General features: G+C 43.3%; 1 protein-coding gene across 6 annotated transcripts in view; it reads right to left on the reverse strand.

Moving 5' to 3' along the window:
* Positions 1-3,566: 3,566 nt before the first annotated feature.
* The window catches only part of col11a1a (collagen, type XI, alpha 1a), a 96,040-nt gene continuing 71,722 nt past the window's right edge, over positions 3,567-27,884 (reverse strand). For all 6 annotated transcript variants that reach the window (XM_052483364.1, XM_052483362.1, XM_052483365.1 and 3 more), the window contains 26 exons: positions 27,715-27,804; positions 26,346-26,399; positions 23,937-24,152; positions 22,887-22,994; positions 22,592-22,699; positions 19,951-20,004; positions 19,782-19,835; positions 19,585-19,638; positions 18,835-18,888; positions 17,400-17,507; positions 17,133-17,186; positions 16,973-17,026; positions 15,732-15,785; positions 12,159-12,212; positions 11,071-11,178; positions 10,553-10,606; positions 10,320-10,373; positions 9,415-9,522; positions 8,465-8,518; positions 8,305-8,340; positions 8,134-8,187; positions 7,725-7,971; positions 6,519-6,631; positions 5,866-5,934; positions 5,098-5,331; positions 3,567-4,887 (listed from right to left, as the gene is read on the reverse strand). In XM_052483364.1, the coding sequence (XP_052339324.1) occupies positions 4,741-4,887; positions 5,098-5,331; positions 5,866-5,934; positions 6,519-6,631; positions 7,725-7,971; positions 8,134-8,187; positions 8,305-8,340; positions 8,465-8,518; positions 9,415-9,522; positions 10,320-10,373; positions 10,553-10,606; positions 11,071-11,178; positions 12,159-12,212; positions 15,732-15,785; positions 16,973-17,026; positions 17,133-17,186; positions 17,400-17,507; positions 18,835-18,888; positions 19,585-19,638; positions 19,782-19,835; positions 19,951-20,004; positions 22,592-22,699; positions 22,887-22,994; positions 23,937-24,152; positions 26,346-26,399; positions 27,715-27,804 (2,394 nt within the window). In that variant the 3' untranslated portion in view covers positions 3,567-4,740. The remainder of the gene's footprint in view (positions 4,888-5,097; positions 5,332-5,865; positions 5,935-6,518; positions 6,632-7,724; positions 7,972-8,133; positions 8,188-8,304; positions 8,341-8,464; positions 8,519-9,414; positions 9,523-10,319; positions 10,374-10,552; positions 10,607-11,070; positions 11,179-12,158; positions 12,213-15,731; positions 15,786-16,972; positions 17,027-17,132; positions 17,187-17,399; positions 17,508-18,834; positions 18,889-19,584; positions 19,639-19,781; positions 19,836-19,950; positions 20,005-22,591; positions 22,700-22,886; positions 22,995-23,936; positions 24,153-26,345; positions 26,400-27,714; positions 27,805-27,884) is intronic.

Consider the following 27,884-nt stretch of genomic DNA (forward strand, 5'->3'; position numbering starts at 1 on the left):
TAAAATGCGCCATTGTTTCCCCTCTCCAAGGTTAACAGGGATGGACTTGGTGTGTGAAAGTACCATGGTGAAGATCTTTCACTGGAATTTGCACCATTTTGCTCTCGTCCATCTTGTCTTGTCAGATCAGAGGTCACTCATCACTAGAAGACCGAACAGACAGGATAGAGGAAAGAAGATTAGAAAGAAGTAAAGAAGGAATGAAGGAATTGGAAAACCACTAATCTATTAGCCAAAAGATTGTACTGTAAAAAAAATATTATGTCAGCACTGAGAAGAAAGAAAAGAGGTAGCCTAATATTATGGTTTTCAAAGCTTCACAACTAGCTGTCTGTCTCTTAGTTCTTGTCTGTCCAGAACTGACTCAGTTTTATCTCTGAAAAAAAAAGATATATTGCTTCTGTTTCACTGTCTGTTGTTCAGAACAGGGCTTTGCGTGCTTGGCACACCACATGTGTTTCTGACAAACACAATCTTTCATAAAAGAAGTGGTATGGAACAGAGTTTCTCTCTTCAGAACGCTGCGGAGAGAGAGAGAGCGTGTCCTGGTTTTTAGTATCCCCCCCTCCAGTGGATATTCCCTTTGGTTCTCTCTACAAAGACCCAGCTCCAAGAAGAAGAGAAGGAAGAAATTCTTTGTTACTTTTGGACGGACTTGTCAATTAATGTGTTTCTTTCTGCTTTCTTTGTGGTAGAAAAAAAGTGTATATTTCTCGTTTCATGTGAAATTGAATTTTTTGGGGGGTCTCAAGTGGTGACAGATATCATGACGATGAATTAGTTGTTTGATTAATTGAGTATTTTCTTGTTTTTGAGATGCCAGCCTGTCGAGTCAAATCTAAACTACCGAGTTTTTTCCCCCATCGATTGGCACACGGTGGTTTGATCTCCTAACCCCACTGTTGAAGGAAGAAGACCAGTCTAAGAGAACGTTTTCATTGGTTTTCAAATCAGATCCGTTTTTTAAATTAAATTTACATTTATGTTTACAAGCAGGGATGATACAAAACACCCCTGGTATAATTGCCCAATATCCTTTTCGCAATGAAGTTGGTTTCTGAACAACTCACTGCTACATTCGATAATAGAACTCATACAGAGGAGGGTGCATTAGAAGCGTGTAAAAATCACTACAGAAAGATACAATGTCATCTGGATAGAAATAAAAACACAGACTCCACTAGCTATGAAAACACAGTGGAGTACCAACTGTGTTGCGCTGAAACTAAACTTGTTATCTGAAGAGACTGATTGCATGTAGTCTAATAGAGTATATCGTCTACTTGGAATTCCTCAGGGAAAATCAACCATTTAGAAGAAGCCTTTTTCCCATTTATTTTTACGACAGTTATAAAATGTCTCGATTCATCATATAATCAATATCATTTATTGGGGGGGTCCAAAACTATTTCAACGTGATCTGTTCTTTGAATGGCATCCAAATCCATAGCCAAGCAACAGCGTGACGTACGATTTCTGTTGAACTCATACAAACACCCTCAGAAAGTAAACAAAAAGTCAGGCATAGACATTGATGTCTATTAAAGTTGATTCAAATCCTTGCGCGCGTCGGTTTCCTTAGATAATCAAATAAGATTTGGAAAGTCTTAATTAACATGCTAATGGGATCCTGGATTTACAACAACAATTTAAATCAACATGCAAAGTCGTAATGACTTCCTTAATCTCACTGTGAAATCAATAGCATTCAAATGTTTGTTTCTTGTTTTTTCAATAAAGGTGTCCGCCCCATAGGTCTTGATCGCGTCTTGTGGTGGTAATCTTATAACATCTTATTGAACTCATCATGTAGATGTTCTCAAACGTTTATTTCCTTTTGCAATGTTTTTTATAGTCTGGAAGACTATAGCCTTGACAAGTATTGTCAGTGTTGCTCAAAGAGAGACAAAGGATAGAAATAACTTTCTGTTGGCAATTGACTTTGAAGATTCACATAACCTCCATACTGTATACGGTGCATTCGGAAAGTATTCAGGCCAGTTGACTTTCTCCACATTTTGTCATGTCACAGCCTTGTTCTAAAATTGATTAAATAAAAAAAGATCCTCATCAATCTGATATACCATAATGACAATGTTTGACAACTGAACTACCTTATTTACAAAATTATTCAGACCCTTTGCTATGAGACTCGAAACTGAGCTCAGGTGCATCCTGTTGCCATTGACCATCCTTCAGATGTTTCTACAACTTGATTGGAGTCCACCTGAGGTAAATTCAATTGATTGGACATGATTTGGAAAGGCACACACAAGTCTATAAAAGTTCCCATAGTTGACAGTGCATGTCAGAGCAAAAACCAATCCACGAGGTCAAATAAATTGTCCATAGACCTCTGAGGTACAGATCTGGGGAAGGGTACCAACAAATGTCTGCAGCATTGAAGGTCACCAAGAACACAGTGGCATCCATCATTCCTAAATGGAAGACATTTGGAACCACAAATATTCTTCCTAGAGGTGGCCGTCCAGCCAAACTGAGCAATCGGGGGAGAAGGGTTCCTCTGTGGAGATGGGAAAACCCGCCAGGAGGACAAACATCTCTGCAGCACTCCACCAATCAGGCCTTTATGGTAGAGTGGCCAGAGGGAAGCCACTCCTCAGTAAATGGCATATGACAGCCCGCTTGGAGTTTGCCAAAAGGGACCTAAAGGACTCAGACCAAGATTCTCTGGTCTGATGAAAACAAGATTCAACTCTTTGGCCTGAATGCCAAGCATCACGTCTGGAGGAACCTGGCACCATCGCTACAGTGAAGCATGGTGGTGGCAGCATCACGCTGTGGGGAATTGTTTTCAGCAACTGGGACTGGGAGACTAATCAGGATCGAGGGACAGATGAATGAGCAAAGTACATCATTGATGAAAACCTGCTCCAGAGCGCTCAGGACCTCAGACTGGGGCGAAGGTGAACCTTCCGACAGGATAACAACCCTAAGCACACAGCCAAGACAACACAGGAGTGGCTTCGGGACAAGTCTCTGAATGTCCTTGAGTGGCCCAGCCAGACCCCGGATTTGAAACCGATCAAACATCTCTGGAGCGACCTGAAAATAACTTTACAGCGACGCTCCCCATCCAACCCGACTGAGCTTGAGAGGACCTGCAGAGAAGAATGGGAGAAACTCCCCAAATACAGGTGTGCCAAGCTTGTAGCGTCATACCCAAGAAGACTCAACGCTGTAATCGCTGCCAAAGGTGCTTCAGCAAAGTACTGAGTGAAGGGTCTGAATACTTATGTAAATGTGATATTTCAATTATTTTTGTAATACATTTGCAAAACTGTCTAAAAACCTGTTTTTACTTTGTCATTATGGGATATTGTGTGTAGATTGGTGAGGGAAGAAAACAATTGAATCCATTTTAGAATAAGGCTGTAACGTAACAAAATGTGGAAGAAGTGAAGTGGTCTGAATACTTTCTGCATGTACTGTAATACCGTGATGTGCTTTTTACAACAATACAATTGATGATACATTAATGTCACATCCAAAGTCCTCTCTCTTTTACAAAATAAAACGTAAAAACAAACAATGCAGACATTCCATTCACTGTTGTTTAGAATCCAGTTTTAATATTTTAAATGAACCATTAAAAGCACATTAAAACATTTTCTCATTTTAGTTACAAAAATGGGTCACCTAAAGGACTTATCATTGTATTCACAGAAGGATCTGAACAGAAGATGTCTAACCGATAAGTATTTCTTTCTTTTAAAAAATTCCCCACCCAAAATATATAAACTTAATTGTTTAACCAAGATATATACAGGGCATAACATCCATGGATCTTATGGTTATCAAGAAAGTTTGAGGTATACGACCAAAAAGAAAAAGGGACAGATTTTTTTTTTTAAACAAATCAAAACAACAAATTTACTTAAATAAAAAGAAGAATGAATTCCATGATTGCTTAATACAAGCACAGGATCACAACATTAGTGGGATATGTTGCTGTATGTGTGCTGGTGAGATGTTTCCAGTTGTTTTACCTATGGTCTTGAAGGGCAAAACTGCAAATAACCTAGAGCTTTGGATGGTCAATATATACAAAAGGGATACATTATCATTAGAAATGGGGAATCGTTTGAATACTAATTTTATTTGCTTCATAACAGGTACACAGTATTTATTCATCAACAAAATATCATAATTATTTCTTTCTCTCTGTCTGTTTTTATTCATTTCTTTAACTTATATATATATTTTGTTTACGAACATTGAAATTAAGAGCCAGATGCGATTCTGATACACATGCAAGTTTTGAAAGTGGATTCAGAAAAAACAGATTGTACAAAATAATAATTACAGTTTTTTTTATCATCAAAATGCACCTTCTTTCTTAGCACCTCTTTATTTTGTTGTTTGAACAAGCACCATTGTAGTCATTTCTTTTGTACAGCACCTGGAGAAACCAGAAAAGAGGTGTCTCTCTCCTTTCGACCTCCCTCGTTCTTCTCCTGTTCACCCTTACCCTGCCACGCCTTCAAATGTCCTTCACCTTTGCTCCATAACAGTTTTAAGTCATGTGATTCTAGCCCTACAAGGGCAACAAGTATTTTTCTAGGTAATACATACATACATGGCAAGACATGTTCGCTACACCATTTTTTTTTTAAATTCAAAACTTGCATGTGGCATGGAAAAGGGTGTGGGGGGCTGGGTGGTATCCAAAATGTCTTGACTTTCTTTCTGACCCCACCAAGTTTTTTTGTTTTTTAGTTAGCCAAGGAAGCAGACTGGACCCACTTCAAATCCAAACTTCTGGCTGGCATCTCCAAAGTCATACAACATGACATCTATGATGGGAACCTGGTCGATTTTGGGAGTATTAATCTCTATCACAGTCTTTCCGTAGCCCTTCCTCGTCTGTAAAGAGACAATGGGGGGGAAAAAACATTAGACAGTGTGCTTTCAGTCAATTACAACCCCGTTGGAGCTAGTAAACAAGTCCAACAAAACAATCAATGGGGCATTTACATAAGCGCCAACTCTAGGGTTGCAAAATTCCAGAGACTTTCGCTAAAGTGCTTGAACTATCACCATTAGAGACAGGAAGTATTGAGAGGCAGCCCTTACCGCGCATCCGTCTGCGAGGGCCCTGATGTAGGGGTTGTTGTCATAGGATATCTCCTCGTCGTTGGATCCTAGGAATCGCAGCGCCTTGTCATAGCTGTCGGTGGTCTCGTCGTGCCACACCACAGACTGGTGGCAGTTATAGGTGAAGTTCTGCCTGGCAGAGGCAGTCAGTAGTTTCAGGAAGGTCATCTGAACCTCGTTTATTGTGTTGCCGGCTGCGTCAACGTATGACAACTGTTTATTGGAGGAAGGGTGTGGGAGAAAACAGAAAATAGATTTAGAGGTCAGAAATTGAAGCATGGGATTGGATACAATGTACTGATTAGAAGTGTTCCATCCCAAGAGTTCTTATCAAACATCTTGTCAGCATCAGTTATACAATCTCTCTCTCTCAGACCACGGCCAAATTGAGTCTTAAAGTGATAGAGCGCTTTCCTCCTCATCCTTAAGCATCCATCATCATTCCCAAAGTGTATGAAATGTGACTGTGATGGGTCTGAAGGGGCTGATGAGAGTTCTTATATGAGAGGTCTCGATCCCTTTGTGGCTAGCAACGTGGGGTCACTTCCAGAGACGCTCTTGTCATCTTGTCTATTTGTGGCCTAACGGCAACTTCTGAAGTGCCTCTGTACTGAGGGACAGAAGACAGGGACATTGCAGAGTGGGAGCCTGAGAAAATCCTCTTAGTTTAGTATTGTGGAGGAGGAGACAATTATTTTGTGAGGAGAGTGGCGCAGGATGGTAGCGTGGAATCGAGGGTGCACTTACTAGTTTACCCCGCTTAAATTCACTGAACCACGACCCTGGTATTTCTTTGGGCCATGAAGATATTCTGACCTGTGGAGCCAAACAAATGGAGCACATAGGTCTTGACAAGATCACGGAATACAACTGGTTCCTGGAATTCCGTTTTGTTGTGATGCATCAAATGTTAAGTACAATATGCAGTTAGATACCCCATCCCTCAGATCTTAATGTGCAGGAGAATCACTACAGTATAGTCATTATTTGATTCCTAAGTATGTGTATATCAGTTTGTTTCTGTTTGTATACAGTTTATGTCTATACTGTATGTATGGACAATTATGTCAATTCCAACCTTTGAATTTAATGCATCTATTTTCTTAATGTCTCTACATTTGTACAATTCACAGAGAATACAGTATGAATGTAAACGACAAATTAACAAGATCATCACAAAACAAGATCAAATGGGTATTTTTGACAGCTAGAAGTCAATGGCCAAGCAGTGAACCCAGGAAACATCACCAAGCTTCCATCTCCCAGTCTCACAGCCCTGACTGGCATATGAACAGAACAGAACAGTATCTACAATTGAACAAGACTATGGCTTGACTCCATGCTTTACTTGACAGTACAGTATGTGCAGGCCTCTTGGGGGAAATAAAAATGTCACTCACTCCGCTGGACTTCCTGTCTGGGTAGATGCAGGTCTCTCCTCCAGCCGTGAAGTTACAGTAGACAGATAAGGAGTCCCCTGAACATCCCTGGTTAGGATCTATCCAGTACTCGCCTGTGGAAAAAGCCAATGAATCAATTAAATACGTGAATCTTTAGTTCTCTCTAGTTCCCACGACTTCACCAAGAACTCAAAATGAAACATTTCAAAGCCAAACACGTTTAACTTGAGACCCAACACGTCCCACCACGATGCCGGCGTGATTTCTAACCCCTTTTTAAACATGGTGTGTTTGCGCTACAGACTGGGTTGTGTCATTGGATTTGTCTATAACTTCTGCATCCGTTGGTACCAATCATTCGTCTGTGTGATTCACGGGGGCTGAGCTAGACCTGTGTTTGTGAGACAAGGGCGGATCCTGAAGGGTCCCAGGGCCAGGTCTTTATTACAAAATCGTCTGTAGAGTCTGAATGGTTTGAGCTATTTTTTTTATTGACATTTGTCAGTAAAACTCATGTTTACGTCAAATAGCGTTGTGGACTACTTGTAGCCATGGTTGTCCTGAAAATAAAAGGGTCAAATACTTACTTACAAGGGCAGGACATTCAGGTAGTTGAAAGTCAGACAAATGAAAAGCCGATTTTTGCTAGGGTCTCGGTACGGATCGGGTTAAACTGCGCTATGACATCCATGTGTTTAAATCATGAGAGATTTCATGAGAGACATGTTATGCAGCCACTACACTATTTTATTATCATCTTAAGGAGAGAAAAAGTTAGAAATAACTTTAAAAACGTCAAAGAAGGACCTGACATTTCTCTTGTATCAATTATGGACAGTCTGTTGAATGTTAAGTATAACCCCAAGGAGGCCTTGTATTCAGTGCTATTCCCCACAGCAACACACTCCACCTGCAAATATATAATCTACACCCCCAATATCACTGCTATGAAATAAGCAAACACAGTCAAAGACGGTAGTATTGTAGTACTGTAGTACATTTGTATAATGCACAATGTTTTCTTTGATGTAATGTTTTATCCCTGTTTGGACCTCAGGAAGATTAGCTGCTGCCTTGGCAACATCGAAATGGGATCCTAATAAAATACCAAATACGAAAGATGTCCTAATCTAGCTCAACAAAATGGCCGCCAATCACAGCCAAGCCATTAGCATATTACCCATGATCCCCCTCTCTGTGACTCACCATCAGAGAACTCTGGGTGCGCGAGCTGCAGGTCTTTGCAGGTCCTGGCTGGGTTGTTCTGTGTGCCCATTGGGTACTTCATCCTCTCAATGTCCTGTTTGAGGTTGTTGAGCGAACCAAAGATGTCCTCCATGCCGTCTCCGTAGTCCATCATGGTGCCCGCCGCGTCCGCCTGCATGTCTGCATGTCTGCGGTTCTTCTTGGGAGACTGGATGGGCAGTGGCTGGATCACCTCGCCAGGGGGACCCTGTAGAGCAGAAAGGAAGAAGGAAAATATTGGTACGGAATCCCATAGTGTGACAGCGTGTGCTTCAGATCGTTTTCTAGAAATAACCCTTTTTGAATTTCACCTAATAACGTAAATGCCCTGTTTTCGGTTTTATACTGGACGCCGAAGGTTAATACTCACAGGAGGACCAGGTGGACCGATCGTACCGGTGTCTCCCTTCTGACCAGCAGGACCCTGGAAAGAACATGGAGATATAAGCATGATGTTAACTTTGGATCTAACAAACACTCCTTTAAACGACTGTCACCAACTTTCACCAGTTGAAACAAAGAGTGGTTGAACAGATCTTACCGATGAACCCTTAGATCCCTTAGGACCTCCAGGACCCTGGAAGAGACAGCCAAGACGCACAGTGAATAAATAGCAGAGGAATGTGTTTAAACATTATTGTGATATTTGAACTGTGAAGGTATACTATTAAGAAAACAGAGAAAGCAGGGGACTGTCTTACAGGCAGGCCTGGAGGACCAGGAGGACCGAGAGGACCTGAAGAGCCACTAATACCCTGTGAAGAAGAGACCAGACATCAGTGAGATGACAGTGGGATAAAGCAGGGTAGAATACAAGGGTAAACATTAAAAACCTCTAGCAGCGTGTTAACGAGTCCTAAAGTGTTTATTTTCCTATTTCATTGTGACAAATATAGCTCAAACGGCGACGCCTGTTCCTCAAGCCTAAAATAGAGACCGATAGAAGGAGACACGTTTTTTTCCCGCCCACCATTCTTCTAAGACAGAGAAAGGGAACATTACAATTTCATTAGGCTCAACGTGAAGATGTTTAATCCATTCCATCTCTTTAAATCACGGAGCAAGGCTGCTGAAAGGCCGCGGCGGGTCTCAAATTGCATATTCACTCAATCTGCAATGTTTATTTAAAAATGGATGAGCGCCTTAATGTGGAGCTTCATCAGACTAGAGGACTGACCCTGTTCAAGTACCGCATGACATTTCTAACTTCCAGGAAAAAAAGATGCTTTGGTATATAGGAAAATTGATATCCAATGAGGCTGAGAGAGAAATAGGATATTAACAGAATGCCATAGAAAGCAGAGCATTAGAATCCATGTAATGGGCGTTACATTCATTTTTAACACATATAATTCACCTTGAAAGACTAATCCTGCCACAAGAAGGAAAAGCGTGTACATTTCTACAGTACTGTATATGAGTAATGGTCAAGTCAAGTCAGTATTCATTTCAGAAGAGCATACACTCGATGCATAAGTATATATGGTCCATTGGAGTGCTTGCTGCACAATATAAAGCAGGTAATGTGTCATTATAAACAACTTTCTCAGTGAACTGTAGGTGGCTGCAATCAGACCAATAGCATTGTACTTCCTGGTGGAGGGCAAATAGGTTCACGAATGGCAAACAGATGAGGTCATTAATCACTTACACCGTCGCCCTTGCCTCCAGGAGAACCCTGGGGTCCGGGCAAGCCTCGGTCTCCCTTCTCTCCCTGCTCGCCAGGGGGTCCAATCAGACCAATCAGACCTGAATGACCCTGGAGGACACACACACAAAACAAGAGTCATGAGGACTGGAAAAATTGAGTCAAAACATTTTAAGACGATGCATCACCACAACCCTGCTATAAACGTCACCATTCAATCAAGTGAAATACAAATCAGCTGCAAATAATGAACATTATTGAACAAATCTGAAAGCATTTTAACCTAAAAAATGTTGAGAGACTTACAAAACAATTTCTCTGAATTTCTCTGTGTGTGCAACTGAGGACAATATTCACAATAACGATGGCTGGAAAAGATTTGATCCTTAACCAGTCCCATTGATTTGAAAGCATGACAAATAGCCACATGAAAAGCTACCCATGGTGTCCTTTTAAACCAATCCCTGTCAATCCTGCTTTCATTTTTTGGGGCATTACTGCAATGCTTTGTGCTGCATTACTGACTATCAAACCCTTAGTCCACTGGCAGAGCTGATGCTGTGTGTCAAATAGAGAAGGCTAAGAAGTATGATCTTATTCAATTCAAAATGGCTACCAGCTTTCTCCAAATTTCACTTTAATTTACTGAGTAACATAAAACAAAAACAATTGTATTTGCATAGTGATAAAGCCTGTTACAAATGTATTGCTGTACCGAAATAAATGGAGTGTTTGATCTTTCTAGAAGAGCCGGTTATAAAGTTCAGGTGAGGGGAACTCTAGGTCCCATCCCAGCCATGCTCATAGTCATGGTCCCATCCCACTACAGGTTGAACTCCCAACCCCTTCTGGGATCAGAGAAATCAAATCATCAAGCTCTTTGGGATGGGAAATTGAGGCGAGCTCACCTTTTCACCCTTGGTCCCGGGGTCACCCTTCAGACCTGGGAGACCAGGGGGTCCCTAATAATCACAGAGAGACAAGGGGGTTAGAAATCAATTACAACACCACAGTAGAGAGAGAAAGAAAGAGGAGAGAGGTAATAATAGAAATAAAGAGCTACAGAGAGAGAGAGAGAGAGAGAGAGAGAGAGAGAGAGAGAGAGAGAGAGAGAGAGAGAGGCCACATTATCTCTGCTCACCATAGGTCCAGGTGGGCCGTCTTGTCCAGAGGAACCAGGAAGTCCTTGTTCACCCTGAGAAGAGAAAAGCCATCCAATTATAGCCCATCATTACAGCCTGCTGTAGCTCTTATGGCCTCATATTGATTTCATGTGCCCGGCTCTATGATTAATTGTAGGAATACCACAAAAAAGTGTGTTCGAATAAACAACAGAAATGTATAAAGTACAAGCCAAATGGGACTATCGATTATTCCATGAGCACTGTTGTCATACTGCTTACGGGCTGTTTGGTCTCTCTCTCTCTGTGTGTGTGTGTGTGTGTGTGTGTGTGTGTGTGTGTGTGTGTGTGTGTGTGTGTGTGTGTGTGTGTGTGTGTGTGTGTGTGTGTGTGTGTGTGTGTGTGTGTGTGTGTGTGTGTGTGTGTGTGTGTGTGTGTGTGTGTGCGTGCGCGTTTGTGTGTGCGTGTGTGTGTGTGCGCATGTGTAAACATTGGTGAATATAGGGAAATATGATGGAACATTGGATCTTGGACTTACAACAGGGCCAGGGATTCCACGCAGACCTTCTGGACCGGGCTTTCCAGAGGGCCCCTGTGGGCCGACTGGGCCAGTTTTACCTGGGGGTCCCTCGGCTCCAGACTCACCCTGTAGGAAGGGACAAGATTGTCACAATGACATAACTCTACATGACGTCCACAAGTCCTTTCCATCTGGTTTGGTTGATCAAAATAATATAAAAAGAAACACTAGCAATACCGTGTTAACATGATCTCTTTGTGTTCATATTTCTGATCTACTGTTCATTTAAAAACCCTAACAACAGATGGTAAAATAACAGGCTGCTTGTCAACCTGACATCCTTGCTGTGTGTACTGTCAAAGAGCCATAGCTTCTGCTGTTTTGAGCTTCAGATGAATGTATTCTATGCTAGTATAGCTGACTGTTATGTTGATGCATTCCCCTGCTCACAAAGTGGCATGGCTAACATCTGAAGGGTTAGATAACAACGGGGGTGAGGGGTGGACATAAGGGGAGGTAGATGGGGGTTGAGGGGAGGGAGATGGGATGAGGGGAGAGGGGAGGGGGAGAGGGGAGAGAGAAGGGAAATTAGGGGAGGGAGATGAAGGGAGAGAGCCTTGAGATGAGAGGAGAGAGCAGTGAGATGAGGGGAGAGGGGAGGGGAGAGAGCAGGGAGATGAGGGGAGAGGGGAGGGAGATAAGGGGATGGAGATGAGGGGAGAGGGGAGGGAGATGAGGGGATGGAGATGAGGGGAGAGGGGAGGGAGATGAGGGGATGGAGATGAGGGGAGAGGGGAGGGAGATGAGGGGATGGAGATGAGGGGAGGGAGATGAGGGGATGGGATGAGAGGAGGGAGCAGGGAGATGAGGGGAGAGAGCAGGAAGATGAGGGGAGAGAGATGAGGGGATGGAGAAGAGGGGAGGGAGATGATGGGAGAGAGCAGGGAGATGAGGGGAGAGAGCAGGGAGATGAGAGGAGAGGGGAGGGAGATGAGGGGAGGAGGATGTGGGGAGGGGGATGAGGGGTGAAGCATTGGGGGCTAGCTGGAGCCTGGAGTTGCTGAGACTGCTCTCTGGGCAAAGGCTGAATTGATTTTCTAGGTTACCTTGGCGCCCTTCTCTCCTTGTCTACCCTCTGCACCGGCAGTTCCTGGGGGGCCCTGGGGAGGACAAGAAGACATGCTTTAGCATCCCACAGCAGAGTGTTGTTGTGTGTGTGTGCACATATGTGTGTGTGTGTGTGTGCATGTCTATTAGTCAGAGTATGTGTTTGTGCATGTGCAACAACATGAGTCAACAACAACATTGTGAGGTCAGTATTTCAGTTGAATTGTAACAATTTGTTACTGTGACATGCATCAATTTGACATCAATCACAAACACACCAGTAAAAACCCAGTGTTGTGTTTGCAGTGCAATATTTCAATGGCTTCAACTGAGTCATGAGGAAAGGAGAAGCTGCTTGAACAAACTATTGGCTACAGGGCTGTACTAATAAATAATAAACCAAAGACAAAGTGAAATCAAACACTGCAAATAATGCGATTAAGGTTGAATATTTGAACTAGCCATAGTATCAACTCTAAAACAAGTCAATCCTGAATGTGGGGTTGAGAATCACATGAAGAAATCCATCAGCCAGTAGTAATTCCAGTTTCTCCCCCCAAGAATATTATCATTCAATCCAACACTGATGGAAACTGTATTAGTGATCAAATGTCCTTGAAAAGTCTACCTCAATTTCCCAGCAAGTTTATAAAGATCTGTTTGACTGAACGGGACTGGACATGCTTTGTGAAATGAACTACTTACTGAACGACCTTATACACACACACACACACACACACACACACACACACACACACACACACACACACACACACACACACACACACACACACACACACACACACACACACACACACACACACACACACACACACACACACACACACACACACACACACACACACACACACACAGACACGCACACCTCTCTCTCAATAGTCTCCAATCACTTCAAGGTTTTCCAGTTCATCTCTCTCTCTGGCCATCTCTCCAAGGCCGAAAGCTGTCTCTTTCAACTACACAAGAGGTCCTCACATCAAAACCACATGCAGTCCACAGAGAGGCCCATTCTTCTCTGATCAGACAGTATGAGAAGGCAGGAGATGGCAGCAGGGTTTTGTGTTTTGACTGATTGCCCATGTAGAGATGTGGTCAAACAGGGCAGCATCTGCTTTGTTTCGCTCTCTTCATCCTCGCTAGATGTGTTGTGAGCAATGGTTAAAAAATGGTCTGTTTATTTCTGTTTGTGAATAGGATGCTGCTGCCAAACGTCTAAATGCCTACTGTAGCTGATGTGCATGTTGTCTTGTCCAGGGGAAGTATAAATACAGCAGCAGTCTAGGAACGAATTAAGTACTCTAAACTGTAAATGAGATGTCACTGTTTATAGAGTATTCACCATGAATATCTACAGAGAGAAAACCATAGCATTAGAGCGACTGAAGTCACTGATTCCGTATGTGTTTCTGTGTTGTTCATTAAAGAAACATTTGATTTTAGTCTTGGAGGTGTGTTTCGATATGGCAGGTACTGATGCTTGTCCCCCATGAGACACCGTAGGAACAAAGCCAGTATCACTTCCTCAAAATAGTCCGAATAAATCTAAGATAACTTTTGTTAAAAACTGTTATTCATTTTGACGTCTTTGACTGTGATGTGTGACGTGTCGTTTTATGTAAACAAAGTCAGATCCGCTGCTCTGATTGCAAGATCTGTCTCACTGTCTACGTTTTGCTGTAAGATTGGATAGAGAGCAATCACCGCAGCTGTGTGTCCTGTTTTAGTTGTCAAGTGTGGATGTCGAAGTCAAAACCCCACCCTCAAGTAAGTCATGACTAACTCACCTACAAAACTCTGTTTTGGACGAGACCGACTTTATTAATGAGAATTATTCTATTTCCACTTTGTAGTCCATTTTGACAATACAATAACTGTTTCTGACTAATAGTCCATTTTCTATCAGATAAATCGTTTATGGCCTTCAGTTGCACTTTAAGATAAAAAAAATAATTAAGAAACAAATAAATAAAGAACTGCTCTGCTGCTAAATGGCTTCGGACAGGGCCTGTAGGAGCTGGAGAGAGATTTCAGCTTCATTTTAAATTGCTATGGACAAACTGCAGAGAAAGCAAAAACACCCTGCAAAGTTAAATGCAAAACAACTCTAGCCCCAAGTGACTGATTCAGAGGAGCAGAATGCCTGGGAGTTGCAGAAGTCGTTCTAGGTTACAATTTTTGGAGGAAGGCGATGAAATACCTATGATGATGAAATAGTCGTTTTCCTAACATAATCCCTTGGCCATCAGCTGCATATGCTGATATGATGTTAAATACTCTGAATGTGAATTCCATCAAGCACATTGCAAAAGCAATTGCCGTTATTTGTAAAATGCACATATTTTATGCTTATTGGCCTGTGCTATAACGTTGTTGCAGAAGATAGCTTGAGATTGCAAATTTGAGAAATGTGGGACAATAATTGCGAATTTTCATTTAAAGAAATAATTTTACACCCGACAGAAAGAATGCATTATTTGGGATTCACTAATGGCGGATCCCTTGAACTAACATTAGCCTACCACAAATGATGTTTCACTTGCTTACTTCCAGGGAACGTCGAGAGGGAATTTATATGGCAGTAGCTTTATACAATAAACATCAGATATGATTGCCCTCGGTCATCATGATCATAAAAAGCATTTCAAATTCAATCTAAAACGTTATCTTTGCCTTGGAGACCACCAAAATGTCCAAAACGTCCATTTTTACTGGGTGAACTGAGTCAGCGACGGCTAACCTGTCTGTGTAATGACATCTCACTACACTACAGCCATTCAATCTAATGTTACTAGCGTCATGCCTTTGTTTGGCCGTGGCTGTCAGTCAAACTAGCCTAGATCAATAGTGTGTCAGGGGAGATATCTCTCTTCCCTCAGCTAGACACAGGTAAATTAGTTTTGGGCCTTGACGCTTTTTTTACTCTCTCTTTTTTTTTTCTTTCTAAAACCTATTTTCAATTTCTCACTGAGAAAAAAAAAAAACTATTCCAGACATCAAGCCCTTCATTTCTCTATGGGCTTTGAGATATCTTTCATTTCCATGTACAGACGGCTCAGTGGGCTTTGAGATATCGTTCATTTCCATGTACAGACGGCTCAGTGGCCCTGACCCTGCAAATATCACACATTGTTTTTCTCTCCCACTTTTTGATGAGAATGAATCATGCAGGTTCTCTGGGGGGAAATTGAGTTGTAGAGTTTGGAGTTATTGTTCAGAGTAAAGAATTCTCACCTGAGGTTTAATCAACTATGACTGAGAGCATTCCATTGTCTGGTTTTATAATCAGACGTATATATTTCATCGAGCTATCTCAATAGGTGTTGAATAGTGGACAGTTGGGTTCAGTCACACAATCAAATGTAGGCCAAACGGAGCTTGATCAGAGAGTTACGATTAAACGCACAATATAAACGTACGACGTTGTTCAATCTTTTATCTGATCGGGGTCAAAGCTGCAGTATGATGCCATTTCATATAACAAACAGTGATGCTGACGTCTGTGGTGTGTTGGTGGGGATGATGACTATGATGATGAGGATGTTGAGACTTACTCTCTTGCCGGGAGGACCAGGTGGACCAGATTCACCAGATGGACCAGGAGGACCCTGGGATGGACAGAAGAAGTAGTAGACGAATAAGAAGAATAGAATAGAGAAGGTAAGAGAGTTAGGGGTCTTCATGCACATTAACAGTGTGCTGTGTATAAAGGTATATTAACATGATACAGTATATAGTCATATTCTTTGAAATAGATAGTACAAAACCACCATTATCCTTACAAACAGAGAAATGTGTGACTGCATATTGACATTAGACAAACTGATATCTATTTTTGAAGTCACACACTGTAGTCTTAAATATCACGTCTGTTTTCAGAGCCTGCTTCACCCAATTATCTCATTTAATTGGAAGCAATCATAGCACATTTAGGTTAGCATAACCAAATATTTGACGTACACAAAATTAGAAAGTGGAGAATACAACTCAGAGTGGATAGGAATTTACAGAATTATTCAACTGTGTGATGTGGTTTATATTGAAACACTGTTAATCAGAGAATGGGAAAAACATGTTCTCCCTTTCAAAGTTAAACTTCACTGAGCCATGACAAAACTTTATGATACTTTAACTTCACTTTACACAACACCTTACTCTGGACCAACACACACACACACACACACACACACACACACACACACACACACACACACACACACACACACACACACACACACACACACACACACACACACACACACACACACACACACACACACACACACACACACACACACACACACAATCGTGACCTCATTCCTATTGCATTTAACGTTTCATTTTATTTTCCCAACCCTTGCTAATCTCATTTACATCCATCAATGTTAATAAGTATCATAATTCACACCCTCACAAAGGCTTAAATCATCTGATTTGTTGTTCATATTTCAAATTAAAATCTATAAAATGAATAAACAGACTCATATACTGTACTAGACCTTAAAGAAGTAAATTATATGATTCAATGTTCTCTATTGCAGGTACTTATTCATAAATAAAAGCTTATGGGAATTTACTACAGGCCAAGCACACAAGGGGCTTTAGCGGTTATGCTAAATGGGATAGGCTATTTGTATAGACCATTATGACAGACTAATAGTTAATGGTGATGGTAATGCGCTCGTACAGTCGCCCGCTATCGTGCTGCCAACTGTAAAACCAGAGTTATATAATCAAGCAGATTTTTCAGTCCCCTTATTGTTGTGTTAATGATATTTATGACATATGGACTTACAGGCTGACCAGATTCACCATCCTCTCCTTTCTCTCCCGCAGAGCCATCCGTTCCCTAGGGAGAAGAGATATGAACATGTGAGATGGATCACCATGATCTAGGTAATGGTAATAGTGGGATCTTTACAGTTGAATTAGCTATATAATGATGTAATACGTACAGCAACACCGGCCTCACCGGGTGGACCAGGGTCTCCAGGGAAACCAACCGGCCCCTGGAAGGTGAAGGAAAGGCAGGAGAACAAATAAAACACCAGTATAATATGATCAATAATATACAAAATACTAATAATAAAAAGGCTTTTTAGCTCTTAAAACTTGGCTTAAAATTAAATAAACCGCCCAGAAGCAATCAAGGACATTTCTTTTCATTCACAAACGTCTGTGGTTCTATCCCTGCACAGGTTGGGGTAGAGACTGAAGCTTACAGGGTTGCCTTTGGGTCCATCATCTCCAGGGGGTCCTTTGGCGCCAGCGGGTCCGGCAGCTCCGGGTGGTCCTGCCTCTCCCTTGTCTCCTCTCTCGCCTTTAGGCCCCTGTAGAGAACAACAGATACCATCAACACACAGGAGGACCGAGCTGGAGCAGTAAGGGTCCCTGCTGAAGCTTGGATAATGAGCAGCAGTAGTGTGTATTGTTAGGAATTGAGGTAGGTAAGTGGTTACTCTACAGTTAGGCATTATATTTCACTTATTGCGGTCCCTTTGTGGAGCAGAGGTGGTAGTTGTTTATATGTACTGTGTACGGTCTCTCTTGATGCGGCAGTGGGCAGTGCGGCAGTGGTTAGAGCGTTGGGCCAGTAACCAAAAGGTTGCTGGTTTGAATCCCAGAAATCTGTTGTTCTGCCCTTGAACAAGGCAGCTAACCCATTGTTCCCCGCTAGGCCGTCATTGTAAATAAGAATTTGTTCTTAACTGACTTGCCTAGTTAAATAAAATGCTCAAGGTGATGCTTCCTGACATCTGAACTATTTAAGCATGACATGTTCTTTTCATGAAAACATTTCAAAAGCTCTACAGCAAAACCTATATCGAGGGCCATTTTCTGCATTAGTTCTGGGAACTCTTGAGATATATTGAGTTGGATTATTAAGCAAGGTCATTATCCATGCTACTTAGAGTTCCCCTCTCCCCTGCTATTTCAGACTAGTCATCTTTTCGACCTGTTGTTGTGCTCACATCATGCAAATGATGAATGGAGATGACGACCCATCAATACGCTATGATGGACTAACTAAGGAGCAATTACCAATCAAATCTTTAGAACTACCTCACAGGGTTAGGTAGGTGTCAACCAAAACACCTTTATGATAACATTCCGGAATGATTTTGGTCATGGTTCTGGAATGTACAGAGGATTCCATTGGAACTAAACTACCTCAGGGAAACAGCGATCTTGAAAGGTAGACGTTGTGTACTCTATTTTGGCGATATTTCACTGTTTAGTAGCTCGGCGAAGTCCTGGTGTTAAGTTCTAGTAGCCATTGTTCCAGAGCTGAGACTGATGTGTTCATATGGCTGCAGTAATCATCTGTTTAGAGTCTGGGAAGTGATTCAGCTTGGCAGGGCTGTGTTACCATAGAGCGTTGGCCAGAAACACACTGAGAACGACGCTGTGACGCTGGCCCATCAGCAGCAACACAGGACCAGCAATTACTACCACTCACATCACTAAAAGGACTTTGCATGTCTACGTGTTGTTGGACAGTACGCCGTGTGTTTACGCGGGGTGTTATGAACTAATGCATAATCATAATCATTGTCCTGGTAATAGGGAAATACACAAAACACACGATGCCTTGGATGATAGATAATTATGTGAATGTAGACGCAGACACACAGACACACTGAGACAGAGACTTACTCCAGTTCCGGGCTCTCCAGGGGTTCCTGGGTTGCCAGCTTCACCGTTTTCACCCTGTAAATGAAAACACCATTTTAGAATCTCTGCCAAGATAGACACCCTTATGGATGCATGATCTACTAGATGACATTATCCACTTGTATCTAGATGACATTATACTGTTGTCAAAATAGGCTCTAAAACCCTATGAGTGGGCTAACAATACGTGTCAGAGTGGGTGCTGAGTGTCATTAGGTTTTAGAATCTCTCCCGTGATATACATTAATAGACATTAATGATTACATTATCATGTTCTCAAAATACAGTGGGTGTCAAAACACAGGGCTCTCAAACACTGTGCATAACAATATACTTTGTAGGGGTTGATGCTGAGTGTCATCCTGTTGAAATTTAACATAGGTGTGATAGCCTTAAGGCTAGTCGTTGTGCTCTCTCAAAGTGATGATAACCTTCCATGGATAGCTTTCATATTCTGGAGTCATCATTCCGTTGCATTAAGTATTGATGGTGGGGGCCGGCTGCCAGATGGCACTAAAATGGAGGAGTGGTGTTGGAACTGTTGTAAAATAGGCATTAATAGTGTCAGAGCGCTAACTCAGACACAGGCTGCCATAGGCAATTAATGGAGTCCTGGAGATAACATCAGTGGACTGGGGAGAGGGGAGGGAAGGGGTAGGTGGAGGGACGTTGGCAGGATTTCCACCCCAGACACACACTCCGGACTGTCTTGTAATGGGCACACGACCTCACCTTCTCACCCACGCCTCCCATGGCACCCACACCACCAGGAGGACCTTGTGCACCCTGACAGGAACAGAAAAGAGGAGAGAGGAGTCAGCATTCATTACCACAGGAGAGACAGATTTTCTCTGTTATATCTGTTTGGGTGACATTTGGTAATGTGACGATGAGTTATTGGAGATAAAAGATTGATGTGTGGTACGTACATCAGCTCCACTAGGACCCTGAGGACCTCTGGGACCAGGTGGACCGGGGGGACCCTGTAAAGAGACAACAGGAAGTGATAGGGTCAAAACAGGAAGTGAGTTCTAGGGTGAAACGTATTTCTCATTTCGATAGTGATTCAAATTGTTTTAATGATGATTATCTGCTCACCATCGGACCGACATCGCCATTCTCACCCTTCTCTCCTGGAGGTCCAGGAAGACCCTGAGGGCAGACAGAAATAAACAAGCAAACTTTTCATTATTCTGGTTTAGCTTGAGGAAACATGCAGATGTAATTGAAAAACTAAGCAAAACCTTCAAGAACAGTTTTATCAATTGATGCACTTTATAAATTGTACCAGATGTCTTTAATTTGGGTTATGATGATTAACTGGACAGAAATGAATTGGTGATGGCTGTATTGTAGCATTTAGTTGACCACTGAGGTAAACGGTATACTATGAGCAAAGAGTTAGCAGAGCCAGTCAGTTTCCACAGCAAGGGAGTGATAGAAACCAGACTCCATTCAGTGTCTTAATGAATTAATCACCAATTAAACATTATGTCCAATCACTCAGTTCTCTAATTCTACAGATAAAGTTGTGCCCCTCTCTCTGACACAAAGAGACACCAGGGAGACATTTGTCCATGATGACAGACACAAACTGCCATCATGGAGAAATGACTCTTTTCACACTGTGTGACAATGTGACCAATAGTGAGTTTATGGGAAACAAAATAAGGCGACAAGATTAAACAAGACTGAATGTCAAGTATTTCTCTATGTCAAAATGGAGGTAATTTGTTCCTAACCAAAAACCCCGACATGGACCCCATCGTTCATTTCCTTGCATGTTAAGTGGACTATGTGGTTGAGGCGTCATATGTACGTTTGATCCCTGACATTTCAACTTTAATTGCTTTGGTCATTCCCGATTCAGTCTCCTCCACTATTCAAAGGCAGTGTGTCTCTGTCGTCACCATGAGGAGCGAAGACAAAGATCTCATTTTATCTGCTATTTACTCTCCGTTACAACAACCTATCTTCCTCAAATACCTACGCCCTATGGGAGGAAGCTGAGGCTGAGACAGACTGTGTGTGTGTGTGTGTGTGTGTGTGTGTGTGTGTGTGTGTGTGTGTGTGTGTGTGTGTGTGTGTGTGTGTGTGTGTGTGTGTGTGTGTGTGTGTGTGTGTGTGTGTGTGTGTGTGTGTGTGTGTGTGTGTGTGTGTGTGTGTGTGTGTGTGTGTGTGTGTGTGTGTGTGTGTGTAAATGTGTCCATGCGCGTGTCCGTGTGTGTGTGTCCGTGCATGTGCAAGTCCGTGATTGTGTGTGTGTTTCTGCATGCTGATTTGTCCCCCTGGAGTGGAAATCTCATCAGAATGGTGGTCTCCTGAGTCAGAGATCGTTAACAGGAACACTGATTATGCACCACAGAGTGGAAAGAGGAGAGTGTGTTCAATGGCCTACTGCCTATTGGAAGAGGTCAGTCCACACAATTAATGAAATAGCCATGGAAGTGAATTACGCTCAATTAAAAGTTAATTGAATTGAATAGCCAGGAAGATTGAAACTTGAGACTAGCTGGTATAGTCTGTATAATTCCATCAAGACAATGACCTGGGTTTAATGAACAGCTAATTCATTTTGCTCATAAAGACAGTCACTGTACTGTACCACGGACTCCCTTATGTTGATGATTCCCTTATGTTGATGATTCCCTTACGTTGATGATTTCCTTACATTGATGATTCCCTTATGTTGATGATTCCCTTACGTCGATGATTCCCTTATGTTGATGATTCCCTTACGTCGATGATTCCCTTACGTTGATGATTCCCTTATGTTGATGATTCCCTTACGTTGATGATTCCCTTATGTTGATGATTCCCTTACGTTGATGATTTCCTTACGTCGATGATTCCCTTACGTCGATGATTCCCTTACGTTGATGATTCCCTTATGTTGATGATTCCCTTACGTTGATGATCCCCTTACGTCGATGATTCCCTTACGTTGATGATTCCCTTATGTTGATGATTCCCTTACGTTGATGATTCCCTTACATTGATGAGGTAGATAGAAACACCTGACCACCGCTTTACTATACACACCAACCACATTACCTTTATATTTAACACAAACTAACTTAGTATATATTTTTCACATTTTACATAATATAAAAAAATAGGAATCACCTCTATGCTCTTTAGTTACTGAAACATCTAGTGTGGGGAAACTAAACCAAACTATACAAAACGGATAATTTACCTCTGGCATTTCATTACAAACGGACTGTCGGTCAGAAGACAGTGCATTGTCTTCTGACATCTGTGCTGACCCAGAGTCCCATTTGTTGGCAAATGGCCCTTTAATCCACCTATTTTAAAATACCACCATTCAAGACCACATAGAAATCCTTTTGTATTGAAATGCTTTGTGAGGTCAGAGCACTCGGATCAACCCTACTCATTAGCCAGAGTGTCCATTGTGCACTCTGAATGCTCTGAAAGCAAAACGCTTTGAATTTACGAAGGACCCAGAGTGCACTCTGACACTCCAGACTGAATTTACGAACGCACCCTAAGACTCAGAGAGAGAATGGATGCATCAAATAGTTTGCATCAATACCAGTGGGATCCATGGTTAAGTATGTTTGTGTGTGTGTGTGGGGGGGGGGTTGAGGGTATGTGTGTTTCAGGGGAGTTACTTTGTGCAAAGCCTATACTACATGTGTTTGTGTGTGAATGTTTGTCCCTGGAGTACAGGTGATGCTAGTGTTTCTGGGTGTGTTTGGGGTTCCCCACCCACCTGCAGACCAATGGGACCAGGGGGCCCGGGGAAACCTCTGGATCCTTCGTCTCCCTTCTGTCCGAACATCCCCTGCTGACCCCTGGGACCGGGCTCTCCATCACCTCCCTGAGGGCACAGTAACCATGTTAACACACAGACGGAGCAAAGCAATACACTGGATGTATGTAGCTAACAGCACAGCAAAACGGACTGCAAAGACATTTGAATGAAGATAGCATGTCTACTGTAGCTGAGTGTCTCCCCAATGGGGGCTAAGGTGGGTCCAAGGCTGGACAGGGGCAGAGATACTCACTGCAGGTCCTGGGTTACCGATGGGACCCTGGAGACCAGCTGGGCCAGGAGGACCCTGTTCACCCTTGTCTGCTTTGCTTCCCTTCTGACCGGGCTCTCCAACCTCTCCCTGGGACACACAGGACACACAGGATACACACACATAGGACACACGTATCACACAGGAGGACACACTTCACTTGTATCTGACATTTCTACAATAACATCTACTTTAAAATGCCAACCTTGTACAGAAAATCTAAACACTTACAAACAAACTGTCAGAGAATTGGCAAATGAGTTAATTACCTACAGTCAAAATCACTAGAGCAAAGATGCAGAAATCAGTCGAAATTTGGATTCAATTTGTGTGTGGGAAGAATACATGCGATTTTAAATACAAGTGATAGATGGTGTTGGAGATTAGTGGACAAGTCCATTTAAAGCTCTACTGTGACATATGTTTGGCAGCTCAATAGATGGGCTGGATCGTAACCTTCTGGGAAGAAATTATAGCTGCAGATAAAACAGAGACAGTTTTTCCCTTTTATATCTCTTCTAATTACATTTAGTTTGATGATTGGTTATGATGATGGATATGCAGCCAGAGACAGAGAGACAGAGAGAGAGAGGGAGAGAGAGAGAGAGAGAGAGAGAGAGAGAGAGAGAGAGAGAGAGAGAGAGAGAGAGAGAGAGAGAGAGAGAGAGAGAGAGAGAGAGAGAGAGAGAGAAAGAGTACAGAGAGAGAGAGAAAAAGACAGTGAGAGTAGAGATGTATTTACAGTGCAGATGGCCCGTGCATGATTCATGTGAAACCGCTGATGAAGATTGATAAGCGATCTGTTTCACTCAAAACATTTGGCCCAGATTTGGGAGGGAGGGCGAGAGAGAGAGAGAGAGTCGATAGAAAAAGTAGAGAGAGAGAGAGAGAGAGAGAGAGAGAGAGAGAGAGAGAGAGAGAGAGAGAGAGTTGATAGAAAAAGTAGAGAGAGAGACAGCGGTCCTTGGAGAGGTCCTGGGTCTGGTCTGGTCTGGACTGGGCCAAACCAGATGGGGAGGGTAGGGTACTAACCTTATCACCGTCCTCTCCGGGTGGACCCTGAGGTCCGGCGGGACCAGGCAGACCCACTGGACCTTGGACTCCGTCCCGACCAGCTGGTCCTTGGGGACCTTTCTCACCAGGCCCTCCCTTCTCTCCAGCAGGTCCTGGGGGCCCCTGAGGGCCAGTTCTACCAGATAAACCGATAGGGCCGGCAGGTCCAGCAGCACCTCTCTCACCAGGGGAGCCCTGCGAGAGAAAGGGGTTGAACACACTTTAAAGAGAGAGATCGAGGGAAGAAGCTCATTCAGAGTTCAGAGTTCATGTGGGGGTGAAATCATACATCATATGATGAATTAAATCATTCCATCTACATTACAAAGCAATAATGAATCACAGGATTCTCCATTAGGAATATGTGTCTAAGAACTATACTGTGGTCCACCGTTAATGGGTTCTACTTGGAAAATATAATGTTTTTTCTCACAAGTACTCTATTATCCATTCAGTATAAAATACAAGAGATACTCCTCGAAAGCAAAAACAACAACATAACCCAGGTTATTTCAGGAGGGGGGTTCGCTATTAGCCACTTACAGCCATTGCTCTTCTTGTTTTGGAACCATTACCATTTGCCAGCCTCTCCTCTCGGAGCAGAACAGAGCAGCAGGGCTCAGACAGGAGACATTATCAGAGATGAGAAAGGAAGGGAGGGAGGGAGGAAGTGGGCCGGCTTGCAGGCAGTCTTAATCTAGCCCAGAGGAGTGATCTGACTACTGAGTGCGGGACTGACTCCAGAGGTCTTCAGGGCTCTTCTCTTCACATGCTGCCTCTGCCTGGCACATAGAAACCTAATGTTTCTACAGGGAGGTTGGCTGTTGGTGTCGTCTGGAGCTCAGCTAGTGTTAATGGATAGGGTTGTGTCCCAACAACACTAATGACTTGGGGTGTGACCCTATACCCTTAAATGCCTTGTATTTCTTGTCTCCATTCCTTAGTTTATAATTAAAAGGGCAGAAGTATGGATAGCCTGTGCATCTATTAGAGTGTTGATACCTTCAATGTCCTCTCAAATCAGGTTATGAAGAGAAGGAAACAAGGAGAGAGTTGTAGACTGCTGTAGAGAGTTGGGACACATCCTGTGTAGCTCAGCGGTGGCACTACGGTGGCAGATTGGGAAGGTGAGGGATGTGTTGGGACACATCCTGTCTGACTGTCCGACTGGCTGTGTGTAGCTCAGTGGCGGCAGTGGCAGGTTGGGAAGGTGAGGGATGTGTTGTAGAGTGTTGAGACACATCCTGTCTGATTGGCTGTGTGTAGCTCAGTGACGGCAGTGGCAGGTTGGCACGGAGGTGAAGGTATTTCAGATAATTGGGACACATCCTATCTGACTGGCTGTCTAGCTCAGCAGTGGCAGTCTATGGCAGGCCGGGAGATGTTGTAGAGTGTTAGGACACACCCCATGTGTGTCTGGCAGTGGCAGGTTGTGAGGTCTCCTCTGAATCGTGACACATGGCATGCGGTGGGAATGTCTGTGCGGTCAGACAACGTGATGAGTCAGTATGGAATGGACACGGTAGGCTACCCGCAACGCGCTCCCATTCACCTCACAGGCCGGGAGCCGAGTCGAGCGGATTGGATTGGATTGCAGACGGGCTGGCAGCAAACCACCACAATCTCAATTCTACTTCCCGCATGACCACTCACATGATGAATTTCTAGCTGGTGTGTGGCGCTAAGAGATTGCAAAGTCACACAAACACTTCCTTCCAGAAGACAGCTACGCAATGGAATCATCGCAATATGTTATATGTTATATTGAATTAAGTTCATGTTGGTATGCAAATCACATTTTTCTCACAATGCCAAATTCAGACACCTCACATGTCCTGTCTAAACCTTCAGCCCTTTGTCAAGCCATTTAAATAGCAATTACACTTGGACAATACTCATCTCGTGCTCCAGAGGGAGAAATCTGAATATTGACATTTTAGTCCTAAAAAGTTTTGAAGACACTCCAACTTTGAGCCTGTCACCTTAAGCCAACCAAGCACCTATGTCAAGATGTCAAGAGAAAGCAATTACAAAACCAGAATCTCAAAGTTATCATTGGAAATGTGTGGGATCCTGTCGTCTGTTCTTCAAAGGAATCAAACTGCCATCTAGTGTTGGGAGTCATTATTGCAGGATCATATAGAACGCTGCATTATAGAAAAGCCTAGATAGGATCAAGGATCTGCAATGCATCCTGTTGTGCGACAAGCTGAATATTGATCCTAGACTGATCTCTACCTCCGATATAAGAGTGATAAGAACAGCTAAGCTAACGCACTGTGTTGCAGTTCTATCATTGACGCGGTAGGGGGAAATTTTAACAACATCCCCTTCACAATAACAACAGACAGGCAGGTAGGTGATGGTAGGTGACAGGGAGATACTTACCACGGGGCCAGAGGGACCCTGAGGTCCTTCTCCTCCCTTCAAACCAGCTGGACCCTGGAAGGAAGGTGAAGAAGAGAGATGGATGGTTAGAGAGATGTGTCAAAAGAAACACACAGCCTGAAAGATAGTGTTTGAGGTCCCCATAAGTCCGTCAGTCTGTCAGTCTGCCAGTCAGTCAGTCTGTCAGTCTGTCAGTATTGAATGGTATTACTCCTGTCCCAGACAGAGATTGGAGGGATACTGTGAAGTGACACCTTGGGGAGTCAGTCACCATTGAGTCAGTCACCATTGATCTGAATGGGAGAAAAGGTGGGTATTTATTAAGCCATATTTCCCCCTCAGGCACTTTCCCATCAAAAGCGCAGTGAAACATAACTGCTGAAATAAACATCTGTGTGTGCGTGTATGTGTGTGTACACTCCAGTGTGTGTGTGTGTATGTGTGTGTACACTCCAGTGTCTGTGTGTGTGTGTGTGTGTGTGTGTGTGTGTGTGTGTGTGTGTGTGTGTGTGTGTGTGTGTGTGTGTGTGTGTGTGTGTGTGTGTGTGTGTGTGTGTGTGTGTGTGTACACTCCAGTGTGTGTGTGTGTGTGTGTGTATCTGTGTGTGTGTGTGTGTGTGTGTGTGTGTGTGTGTGTGTGTGTGTGTGTGTGTGTGTGTGTGTGTGTGTGTGTGTGTGTGTGTGTGTGTGTGTGTGTGTGTGTGTGTGTGTGTGTGTGTGTGTGTGTGTGTGTGTGTGTGTGTGACTGGCTCCCTAACAGCCCTGCAGCACACATGGTGGTATTAGTAATGAGTCTTGGGGTGTTGCTGTGAGAGAGTAAATTACACCACTGGAAAACAATCAGGGGTAGCTGCTTGCCTGCTGAGACTGACCTTGACTTAGCCTGGAACAATGGCCCTATGCCGCCTTTCATTCCCTCAGCCTAATCGCTGACGCTCCCGCTTTAGTAATTCATTTAGTAAATAATGTATACAACAAAACAAATAACTCTCCCACCAAATGTGGTTGCGGAAGAAAACGCTCCCAGTAGCTGGGTGCATCGGCGCCTTTGGGTTGAATCAGGGGTTTTGTAAAGTGACCCAGAGCTCAAGTAAACTTCATCTCTCCTCTGCTACTTTAGCAGAGGTTAAAACTGAGTGCTCGGTTGGTGTGAGGCCTATTCAGGGGGATGTGGATCTGTTCATTTGCAACACGTCTCTTTGAGTTTCCCTGCAGTGGTGGCCGGGTGACGTCCGCCTGTAGTGTATAGGCGCTGGTTCATTTGTCAGGGGTGGTGGGCGGAGAGGGGCGTGGTCCGTCATTCTCTGTCAGTGAATACAGAGGGAACCTGTAACGGATAGAGGCGTGTTGCAGCTGATGTGTTTCTCACCGACGCGCCGGGAAGACCTCTCTCTCCTGGGAATCCTCGTAGACCAGCGGGACCGTCTTTACCTGAGGCTCCTTGGGGACCGGGGTCTCCCTACAGACACACAGCAGAGGACAGAGTGAGAAGTATCCAGCTACACCATGTTATAGGCTACCCTCAACTTCCCTCTTTGT

This window comes from Oncorhynchus keta, chromosome 28 (genome assembly GCF_023373465.1).
Source record: "Oncorhynchus keta strain PuntledgeMale-10-30-2019 chromosome 28, Oket_V2, whole genome shotgun sequence".
In the NCBI taxonomy this organism is placed as follows: domain Eukaryota; kingdom Metazoa; phylum Chordata; class Actinopteri; order Salmoniformes; family Salmonidae; genus Oncorhynchus; species Oncorhynchus keta.